This window comes from Oenanthe melanoleuca, chromosome 2, assembly GCF_029582105.1.
Source record: "Oenanthe melanoleuca isolate GR-GAL-2019-014 chromosome 2, OMel1.0, whole genome shotgun sequence".
Classification (NCBI taxonomy): Eukaryota; Metazoa; Chordata; class Aves; order Passeriformes; family Muscicapidae; genus Oenanthe; species Oenanthe melanoleuca.
In genome coordinates, this window is record NC_079335.1 from 33,190,167 (window position 1) to 33,202,200 (window position 12,034).

At 42.8% G+C, this 12,034-nt stretch overlaps 1 protein-coding gene across 9 annotated transcripts in view; it reads right to left on the reverse strand.

Moving 5' to 3' along the window:
* SULF1 (sulfatase 1) overlaps positions 1-12,034 on the reverse strand; it is a 122,535-nt gene that overhangs the window by 45,911 nt on the left and 64,590 nt on the right. For all 9 annotated transcript variants that reach the window (XM_056483924.1, XM_056483921.1, XM_056483925.1 and 6 more), the window contains one exon: positions 11,762-12,001. In XM_056483924.1, the coding sequence (XP_056339899.1) occupies positions 11,762-12,001 (240 nt within the window). The remainder of the gene's footprint in view (positions 1-11,761; positions 12,002-12,034) is intronic.

A 12,034-nucleotide genomic window follows, 5' to 3' on the forward strand; every position in this document is an offset into this window, starting at 1 on the left:
GTGTGGGAAGTACAGATCTCCATCCCATTAGGACATGTTCAGGAAGACCAAGGGATTCCCACCCTGCTTTGCTGCCACATCATCTCTGAGGCAAAACTTACAAAGAGGCAAAGGATTGGAGGTCAAACTCTTCTACCTGGCCTGCCAAACTCCATGTATGCTTTCCTATCAGCTCAAGGTTACAAGTCACAATCCATTCAGACAGAAAATTTCAGCCTTTGCCAGAGGTTTATATAGATGCTCCTGCCAGTTCCTCTGAAGGGAAGAAAAGCAGTCTCACAATGCAGTGGGCTTCCAGCTATCTGGGAGCTGTGGATTGCCTGTGACAAAGATACACAGACACCAAAAGCCAGCCAGCTGCCCTTGGAAGGACATTAATGCTGGCATGGGACCCTAGCAAATGCAGCAATGCTGAGAGAGGCATGGGAGATCTCTAGCTGCTTGTGTATGGTCTGGGACCTGGATGGAATTATCAGTTTGGATGGGTCCATCTGCCTGGGAGCTGCAGCGACAAAACACCTCCTGGTCAAGTCTGCAGTGTGATTTTTTTGGGATTTATTATCTCCAGTTCAGTCCCAGCAAGCTGCTGGGGTGTCTCAGTATCTTCACTGTTTCCCTTTTTAATTCTCTTGAGGTTTACAAGCTGCTGGAGGGTTCCCTGTGCCAGCAGCCCTGCTGCCCGTGTCCCCAGGTGTCTGCACACAGCTGGGGCTCACAGAACCAGACACAGTGAGGAGAGGGCAGTGACAGAGACCCCTCCCTTTCCAGGGTCAGGCTGCTCTGGGTGACAGCTGTGCCCTCCCTGCACCCGCCCAGTGCCCAGCCCTGTCCTTGCTGCCAGCCTGGCTCAGCAGCCCAGCTTGCCTGCCAAGGGCTGTTCCCAGAGATGCTGTCCCTCAGCTGGGCTGTGGGACATACCTTGAATCCCCATGCTTGTTTCCTACTAGGAAATGAAATCACATTGGAAAACCTCACATCCAACCTAGACACATTCAATCTAACCAAAAAAGCACATTTGTGGAAGAGCTCACATAATTCAGATCTGATTGATGTGGGCATGGTGAACTTTTGGGAAAACTGGTGGAAAAATCAAAATGTTCATGATTAAGACTTGTCTGGGGCAACATAAACATGATGCAATTCAATCAGGGAACTGCCAAATGCCAAATGTAACCAGAGATTACAGTAATATATAATGTTACTTTCATATACCATGTGGAATGTGACATATAAACAAGTCCCACAGACACTAGACCAGGCTTCCAGCTCTTCTTCCCACAGTTACCAAGGAGGCAATCCAACCTGTCTCCTTTTTTATCCTGAGGCCTACCAGAAATCAAGAGCTGTGAGGTGAAGAGGGTGACAGTGGGCAGGGAATACATGCCCAGCATTGTTGTCTTCTGGAATGGAAACCATACCTCTCATAAGGCAGCCAAACTGGTTTAAACTCTCAGCCAGATGTCATGGGAAAGTATATGGGGAAAGGCTGAGATACTGTGAGAAGGGAAGCCAAGGAAAGAGGAGAAGGGGAAACCAAGTCAGAGAGAGAAAACAGTGAAGAAAAGTATGGGAGAGTGATGTAACTGAGAGAGAGGAAGCATTGCTGAGCCAAGCACAGCCAAGGACAGCCTGTGGTTACTGGGGAAATCTGAGGTCAGCCCTCCTGAGTGCCATCCCAGGTCTACCAGCAGCTGCTGTAGGATTTTGGGGAACCTCTGTGTGCTGTGCTCATCAGCAAAAGGCTCTATTGCCAACCTGCCTCTCACAAACATCAGAGGCTTTCAAATTGTGAAATGGAAGTTATGACAATTTATCATATAGGATGGTTTGATTGCCCCATCTATTACAAGATTGACTCACTCAGAGACCTGGACTCTGCTATTTACAGTCTTGCCAAACTTTAATCATTAGTGGTGATAGTTTCCATGCTATCTGACTCAGGCTGTATTTTGCTCTGTGGAACCTTTTAGCCAAACAGTTCAGTAATTTCCAAGTAAAAGACTAGGGAAAAAGAAACGGGTTCATCCATTTAAAAATAATTGTCAAACTTTTCTCTAAGAAGTTCTAGTGTCTGTGGGTTTTGATGTAGGGCCTTTGTAAACAACAGAGGTGGCTATGAAAATCTGTCTCAAAATGACCAAGCTCAGAAAAACTACAGCATCCAGATGATTACTCCACCTTCTTACTTTAACATCACAACAGCACAATGGAGTGTTCCTTTAAGGATTTGAGAATGTTCCCAGAATTTAATTTTTGGCATTAAAGCAAAAAGCCAACAGCTTCTCTCACTCCTTCTTGCTCTCTCTTTTGGAATTCATTACTTGAGAGAAAGCTACCCGCACAAAATGAACAAATGAAATGACCTGTGGCATAAGGACGAATAGATAAACTGAATTTGGAAAAAAAAGGATGGCTTGGAGCTGGGGAGGGTCAGTAACTTCAATAATGCTTTGTTAGACACCTTTTGGCCCCCCAAACCCCATATTTCAGTGCCTGCTATGAGAAGTCGGATTGACAGACTGAACCATTCACCTTTGTGTTGGCAATAATTTAGTATTTTATCATAAAAATAATCTCAGTGCTGTCAAGTTTTAAGCAGCTGCATGAGTGACAGTTTGCAGAAATAGATATTTGCCCCTGTTGCTGTGTAAGGCAGTTCCCATGTCAAATGTGTAGCACAGCCCTGAATGCTAGAAGAAACAGTGGCTGTGATAATGGTTCATATCTGCCAAAATGCTTTAACCAAAAATGGTTTATTGGTCATAAGCTCAGGAGGATATGAGTAATTAGACAGATGAAGGGAAAAGCCATTTGCATGACTGAAACGCAAGTGTTCAGTCCTTGCACTGTGTGGTCTTTTGAGTGCTACTGAGAATAGGACAGGGCAAGTGAGTCAGAACTGGGGCCCAGCAGCAGAAGTCAGTGTCTGGCCCTTCCCTCTGAATGAGGACAAGTGCCAGAGTAAAAGAAAAGCACAGGAGTTCCATGGGACCAAATAACAATCAGCAAGTAATCACCATGGGTGCCTTTATTGTTTTTTGTTTAACCAGAGGATTGCTAACAAGTAAAGCACAATGGAATATGCCACAGAACTGCCCAGGAACTGACATTGTGAAGTGCAGATGACTTTGCTGGGTCTTCACATGGTTGGCTTGTAGAGTCAACTTAGCTGTATCTTTGGCTTAGCTGTAGCCCAACACTTGCTGAATTGCCCAAGTCTGAGAACCAACTGGGAAGCCTCAGCTTCAGAAGCCACTTGTACTCAGCAGTTTGGGTTTAGGAGAGGTTTAGGAAGCCATTTCTGCTTGTAATTAGTAAAATGGAGATTATGACTCAGTGGGTAAAAGCCTCATTAAAAAGTAATGCCATTTCAAGGGACATCTTTTCATTATTATGTGTAATGGCTCCCATAGGGATAACAGGAAAGATAAATGCTTACTTTTGCATTTTAATAAGACAATTTTTATCTGCATTCTGGCAGTTTTGCTAACTGTTCCCAGGACACATTGTTATTTTCTAATCACATGTAGTGTAGCTTAGTATATCAGAATAATCATATTCTGTATTAGTATGTTCAATTATGTTTATGCAAACAACAACACATGGCATGGTGAACAGTTTTACAGACAGCTCTGTGTCTCTGGAGGGGCTGCAGAATATACATGTCTGGTATCTGACATGAGCAGATGCCTTAAGACAGGGCTTTGTTTTCCCTTTCACAATTAGCTAATGATTTCTGTACTGGACTGAGAGATCCAGGGGGTTGCAAAGGGTACAAGACAAATATAATTTGATCCAGGGGATCTCTAGTACTTACAGCTGAGTGTGATTAAAATTCTCCTAATTCCCAGGACTTCTTTTCCCAGCACTTTTTACAAGCAATTATGACTAATGTTTACAGTATTACACAATAGAGTTAGTCCTCTAACTCCTGTCAGCAGTACTGCACAGGTGAACTGGGCTATATCTACTAGTGAGACATCTCTGCACTTCCATGGATCAAAGGACAGATATTACATTCTACACTCTTGTTATTTGTTGAGGCTTATGGAAACGTTTCCCAGTTAAAATAAACGCAAACCTTTAAAAAGCCACACTGCAGAAAGGTTTAGTCACCGTGACCCAGACAAGGGCTTTAAGCAGACAGCCCACTTCCTTTAACTAAGGCAGGAAACCATTTACAGGAGTTGCAAGGCACTGTTTATACCACATTTCAGGACTCAAATGCAGTGATTCTATGCTGCTGTGGACAGAACCCCACTCAGCTTCAGCTTCTGAATCATTCCAGTAAATTCCTCCTTGCTTTCTTCCCATTATGAAGATCCAAAACCTAGAAGTTTGATTTTCCCCTTCTGTTGAAAAATTGCAGAGGATCAGTGTATCACGTCACTGAAGCTCAGAAAGCCAGCTCAGTATGCCAGCACTGCCTAGGAAATGAAATAAGCATTGTCCCAAAAAACACAGTGAGGAAACTGAGGCACCAAGAGGTTAACCTTCAGCTGGACCTAAGTCATGCAGGAAGCCTGTGGCATTGCCAAGAATATAATTCAGATTTCACGGTTCCCAGTCCTGTAACTTAAACGCGGTTGAAAACCTCGGGTTTTCTACTATTTCTCCAGCTTTGTGGGTCTTTCCCTGTTGCTGCCAGGTTTACCATTGCAACCAAAAAGATCATTAAGGATTTTATAAGTCAGCAGTTGCAAAAGGCATTAGCCTATAACTTGATATAGCAATTGTTAGCCTGGGTGATGTCTTTAACAAAGCCTGTATTATGGGCCAAGCTGGTAGCACTTTCCAATATTGATGTTGTCTGACACTTCTCATTATAAGACCCTGTTTTCAGCTGCTTATAACTCTCTTATTCTTGGACTTAAATTTTCCACACTGGATGTCTGCCTCAGGCTGAATTTTTTGAAACTTTTTAGCCCAAACAGTAGCCATCTTTGAGAACCGCAGTAATGGAAAAGGAATTAGGCTAAACATCTGAAAAAAATTATGTGAGATTTCATTTGATAGCACTTACATGCTCTGCATCGAGAGCAGGAACTCTGTGAAAGGCAGGATGCACTCTTTTCAATGAGGCATCTGTCAGAATCCTTTGAATAAATCCCTGCAATTTGCACGTGCTGGAGATCTGGACACCTCAGGACAGTTATTCCCTGTCCACCTGTGAGAGGTGGGAGAAAGTTGATTGAAGTGCAGAGGGCAGGAGGTGACCCCATAAGGACAAGCAGTCTGGGAAATGGCAGGAAAGCCAGCAAAGGAGCTGAGGGGGGGAAGGAGCAGTGGGGGCTTGGGGGCCCAGGACTGGCAATGTCAACCAAGAAATGGGACAATGAGTGCAGAAAGGAGAAAGAAATTGATTGACAAGGGGGTAGGAGAAGCAGATTTGCTGATCAGGCTGGAAAAGAAGATTGGTAAGCAGTGGGAACAGGATGTGTCTGTCAAGAGCTGACTGGACCTGAGAGAGGAGGGAGGGAGAGAGGGAGGGAAAGGCTTGAGGACAGACAAGCAGAGGGACAAGGCTCAGAGCAGAGGCCAAGGTGATGTCTTGCAGGGCCAGAAAACTGAGGAGTGGACACTGCACTGCCTAATGGGGTAGGATGGAGAGAGTCAGAAGTGCTTTTGGTCAGAGTGGAGGAACCCAACAGTGTCTGAAAGGACTCCTGAGTCTCACTGGTTCCTGTCTTTCATAAGACATCTGAAAACCTATAGCCCAGCCCCACACATGTGATAAAACCCCACTGTGCTTAGTTTCCCAGCAAGTGAGCAGTGGAATCTGGCAGATGGGATATGAGACCCCTCATCCTTGCTGATGTGGATGCCAGCAATGTGTCTGTTGATAAAACCAGTCTATCTTTTCAAACTGAGGAAATTTCACCCTCCATAAAGTGGTATGTTGTTATGCAGTCAAAGGCTATAATTTGGCCATGTGAACAAGAGATGAAATTGTTGCAAACAAAATATTCTACCCAGATTTTCCCAAATTAAGCACTTGAATACATAAACTTGCTAAAAGTCTTTTAGTGTATGGTTTTCTGCCTGGTATTTAATAGCATAGAATTATGCTTTAAACATAAGTAGGCAGATATACTGTGGTTTTTGATGAGGTCCTGGACAGAAACCAAAAAAGTTTCACTGCACATGATACCATAGAACTAGAAAATCCTGCATGTTATCCTTTTGGCCTTTTTCCTCTTCTACATTTCAGTTGCTGTGGACTATATGCATACATTCAGCATATTTCACTTTTGTTTATACTTTTTTTTCACAGACAGAAAGTGCAAATTATTCTGAAAAGTAGCACATTTTTAATTATTTAAAATATTTACAGATTACATTATGTTTGACGTTTCCCAGAATATTTCATACCAATTAAGAAAGAACCTGAAAACTCAGAGTTCTCTCTCTTTGTTTTTACTTTAGAAATAATCTGAAAACCAGGACCTATTCTCTGATCACTCATTCCCACCCCTGTATCATATTGTGCCACCCTCTATGCTTTGAAAAGATGCATGAGGCAGGATAAAAATTAGGTCACTGAAATGATGCAGATTAAAAATAGCAAGTGCTGGCAGTGATTTGTTCTGCAAGGCTGTGAGCAGGAAACACACTGGCTTTGCCTCCAGAGGAAACTTATTGTCTGCCCACACCTTCAGGAGGCATAGCTTTTGCTCTCTTTATGAAAGGTTAACACTTTTTTTTCTCTTCTGTTTGTCAGAAGGGACTGGGGCACAGTTTAAATACTCCATAGCTTTCAGCTTCCTGCCAGCACAGTGCTTTATTAGTTGTTTGTTTATTACACCAAGAAATGTTCCCATAAGTGACAGATGTCAATGGACACACTGACATGAGCTGTTGAACACATTAGCCAGTTGTCAACCAAGTGACCATTTCTGTTCATCACTGCACAGAAGTCTGTGACTAATGTCAAAACATGCCACATAGGGGCATCTTGGTGTCACTTCTTGAGTCTGGAGTTTTACAAATAAAGCCATTTAGGAATTAATATTTGAGCTGCTTAACTTTGCATATCACCATTTTTGTCCAAAAATGACTTCAGAACACTTCCATGCATGAATCCTGAATGTTATCCTAATCAGTGGATACATCTGAGCAAGAAATAAAATACTGGGAAATACACCTTCCCAAAGACAATTCCAAAAAGAGCAAGCCAAGAACTGCCTAATTTGGTGATCCCTGTTCCTTCAGGTGGAATTCCATGAAGGGAGAGCTGCTCCTGTGTTTGGCATGGTGCTGTGAGACTGTCAGCAGCTGCTGAGCCAAGGCAGAGTCCTGCTCTCTCCTGCAGTTACCCTGGCTGTGAAGGGCTAAGGGGAGAGAGGATTAGAGAGTGGTAATTCTACAAGGTAACATTAACCAGAGAGGGTTTGGAGTGCGTAGGGGTGTTAAGTCAGGGTAAGAATTTTAAACTTATACTTCTTTTCATATTTGTAAAGGGATGAAACTGCAGCTGGTAAAAATGTACAATCCTGCAGTATGCAAAGTATGCCCCACTACTTAAAATTAAAATGCTTGTTTTATTTATATCTTCTGATTGTTGGCTGTTCTCATGTGATGGTTTGTCTTCTAAAGTACCAAGATTATGGCTGCAGCTCAATTATTAAGACATAGCACAATCCCCATTTCCTACTAATGAAGCCAAGGTTGCACTTCTGGGGTTTCCCTTTGTATTTGTGTAGGTGAATGACAAAGGGAACCAGCAACAGCAAAGGGCACGTCTGAGAGGCAAGACTCTGTGCCATAGGACTGGGACAGAGCAGTAGAAGATAAAGAAATTATGAGACTAAAAGAGCAGCAAATGACCAGCCAATACTTTGCTGAAAAGCACAAAGCAAAATCTCTAACTCCTGCAGTTAATAAATTTATGAATTAGACTTCTAAATCTGAGTAGCTGAAGGAATATCTACTGACATTAAAAACTATGAGATGAAAGAAAACTTGTCAAGTTTTCCTCACAATTACCAAAAAATTTGAAAGTGAGGAACCCTTTTTTCCTCTTTAGTGTGATTGCCTGGATCCTATGTAATTAAAACAAATGTCATTGCTGAAACTCTCCAGAGCTGCTTTGTTTTCTCTTTCTACTTCTTTACTGTGTGCCTTCCCTGCTATGTCCTACAAATTCAAATTTAATATTACCAGTTTTGTGGGCGATCAAGAAGCCATGCAGTTGGTTCATTGCTGAATTGCATTCATTGCTGCATTATTCACAAGCATACAGCTTGTGAATAAGGGAAACTGTAAACATTGAAACATCCTTAATAGCTTTGGAAAATTATAATTAGAAGCAAAAGTGATTTTGGTTTGGCAGTGTTATTTGTGAATACTGTCTGCCCTGCTACTGCCCAGCATTGTTTCTGAATGCTGCCTGCCCTGCTAGTGTCCAGCACAGTGCCTACTTATGATTTACCACTGACATACAATCTTCCATGAAATGCAACGTTGCCCTTAGGTCACATCAGAGTAGAAGAATGAAATAGCAAAAGGAAAGAAAAAACCCCACTCTGTCCTTTGCCAGGTTTCCCCAGTGGGCTCTAATTATAACCACAGTTTATTAGAGCACGTTTCAGACCTCACTTTAAAGGGCCTGCTGTGCATGTGTGGAGTCCTCGTGGCTTCAGCAGAGCTCCCCTCATCACAGCCTGCCCACATGTGATCCCTGGCAATACAGAGGGCTCAGTAAAGGCTACTGCAGGCTTAGACAATGGGAGCTTTATAGATATTGAAAACTGTTTGGAGTGAACAGAAGTGAGGACATTACAGAAACACTCTCCGCCACCTATATTTCCATTGAAATATATTAATTTGATCTTATGCAAAAAATGCATAAATTCTCATTATTACAGAGTACCAGGTTGGAGGCATTGTACATTGTCTTGTCCAGACTGGAGCTCTTATCAGGAGTGTCACCAAACTGGTGCCTGGCCTGAGTCATTCACTTCTCTTTCTGTGTCTCAGTTTCCCATTGAGCAGGTTACTGATTTACTGTCAAAACACGTAGAAATGCACAGGGTAAGTATCTATAACATCTGAAACCTCTCTCTCCACAGTTTCCTCATTTTCTCTCCCAATTATTCTTGACTCCCAGGTATTTTTGAGTCATTATAATATTACTAAACTTTCTAGCTGTGAAGTGTAGATTATTATTTGGGTAGCAGACTTTCAGTGACTTTTTAATAAGGCAACACTGCCCTTGAAAAATGTATTATAAGATCCACTGTTAATTAAGCTACCACCTCAAAAATAATTGTGGCTTAATTAGAAGGTAGGCTCCTCTTACAAGAAGTAAAAAGATAAATCTTTGCAGCCATGGTATTGTAGGTATGAACAATGTACCTCAGTCAGAATTGGAGATTCATGCAGGTATTTCCATTTGTTTCCTTTTTCTTCTACTCTTTTCTGCCCTTTGTTAAAACTCACCTATCCTGACAGTTTTAGGACTGATGTTCTCTCTGCCTGCCTTTGAAAAAGTACTTTTTTCCTGTTCCTTTCCTTTTGACCCCTTTTTCCTTTCTGTGTAACAGGGTCAAGTCTGCATTTAGTAAGCATCTCCACATGTCTTCATAACACAAGGCAGTGCAGAAGATATGCTTAAAGCTGTGTTTACCCTCAGAGGGGCAGGAAGGGCTGGGGACAGAGCTGTCCAGTTTATGTGTGAAGCATTTGCTTGTGCAAAGCATAGATGACAAACTAACAATACTAATTTTTTTAAGAACAACAAAGCCAAATCCCCCATGAAGCAGCCACACATCAAGCAGAAAGGATAAGTCATGAGATAAACCTTGTCTTTTAGGTCAAATTCAGCACCTTTGCTGACAGTGATGGTCAATTTGCTCTTCCTTTCTTTTCCCCTCCAAAGCCTTGATGCTGACCCCTACTCAGGCTTAGCAGTGCTGTACTCAGATGGCAACTTCACTGAAACCAGCTTAATAGAGGCTGAAGTACTATTCAGCTCATGTGGCAGAGCCAACACTTTTTCCCTAACAAAAAAGTTAAAGATTTGTCTGGTTTTGTTTTTAATACAGGAAACAGAAGTTCTCCAGAACTAGAGACGCAGAGAGACAGAAGAAAAAAGAGTGAAGTGTGTGTGCGGTGAAGAACAGATAGCACAGGCACAGATAAACTTGAGGCATTGGATGCAAGCAGCTTTAAGAGATTTGGGGCTAGCAGACAGCATGGAGACATTTGCCAGCTCTGTGTTTTGAAAGCAATCCCTTCTTGTGCCTAAGCTGCCGGTAGAAACAAGTCTGTTTGCTGCCAGTTGCATTGTAAGAAGGCAGCTGGCAGATCCGTGCCTCCCTGCTCTGAAAAGGGAACTCTTTGTGGCCGAGCGACACTTCTGCACAAGCCGCGCTCTGACGACCTCGCACAGCTCCGGCTCCTCGGGAAGGGGAAGCCAGGCTGGAGCCTGACGTGTCTGCACATCCAATCTTTGGGGATAGGTGATCAGAAATGAATCGAGTTTTACAGCAAGCTCAAGCACAGACCAGAGGAATAAGAAGAGTTCTTTGTAGACAGGAAAGGGATCTCCTGACTACGGAAAACCACCAGGAATTTACAAGAAAACTATCAAATCTTATTGGTGCACAGTAGAACAATCCTTCTTAAAGGCATGTTTCTATTCCTTTTCAGAAAATGCAAATGAAATATCACCTCATTGCAAAGTTTAAATTATACCATTCACCTTGTTTTGCTGCCATGACAGTCCCTCCACTCCTGTGAGGTCTTTGGCACCAGTTCCCAGCCTGGCCCTGGCATCTTCTTCCATAACTGCTAGCAGCTGTCCACAAGCAGGACGTAATACTGACCATAATCACGTCTGGAACTGCCAGTCCAGACCCACAATGCCACTAAAATGCACCTCTTTCATGGTAGGTGTAACTGCCCAACAGCTTATTTCCCACCTGGGACATCCAAATGGGAAAATATGCTGCTTCACCAGTGGGTTTCTTTACCTGGCTGTTACTGCAGATGTGGACCAGCAGGCAGTACTACCCTCCTTCTCCATAATATTCAACCTCTGTCCTGCACAGCCAGTTTGGGACAACTGTTGCTCCTGTTGTGTTTTACCCCAGTCAGCAACTAAATATCACTCAGTTGCTTTCCTGCTCCCCACCCCCTGCCACAGTGGGATGGGGAGAAGAATAGGAAAGAAGGTAAAATCCATGGATTGAGATAAAAACAGGTTAACAATTTATATGAAATGTAATAATAATAATAATATTAATAATAATAAAATTATCAGAGACGACAAAAAGAGGGAGAGAAATAAACCCCACAAAAAACTCCCAAACCCCTAAGTATTGCACAGTAGAACAATTCACCACTCATTTACCAATATCCAACCAGTTTCCAAGCACCACCCTCTCACCAGCTTTCCCCCATTTTATGTACTGAGCATGATGCCCTGTGGTATGGAATATCCTATGGGCTGGTTTAGATCAGCTGTCCCGGCTGTGTCCCCTCCCAAATTCTTGTGCTCCTCCAGCCTTCCTGAGGCCAGGGAATGAGACACTGAAAAGTTTTGACTTAGTATATGCACTACTTAGCAACAACTAAAAACACTGTTGTGTTATCAAGATTATTCTCATGTTAAATCCAAAACACAACACTACAGAATCTACTAGGAAGGAAATTAACTCTGTCGCAGCAAGAACAGTTTCATTTCAGGCAGCGATTTCAGAGCGATTACTGAATATATCATCTTCATTTAAATGAAGAACTTTGCTTTGTCTCTTACCTGTTCTGTACCCAGTGTTATTGAGATACACAGCAAAGGTTCGAGGCTCGTGAGTAGCCTGCCATGAGGGAGAGGAGCAGTTTTCATTGTTGGTGTAGATGTTGTGGTTGTGCACATACTTCCCAGTCAGCATGGAGGAGCGAGAAGGGCAGCACATGGGGGTAGTCACAAAGGCATTGATGAAAGAGGCCCCTCCATTCTCCATAATCCTCCTGGTTTTATTCATCACTTGCAAGGACCCTGCAATAAGAGGTACTGATCATCACTGTGCTG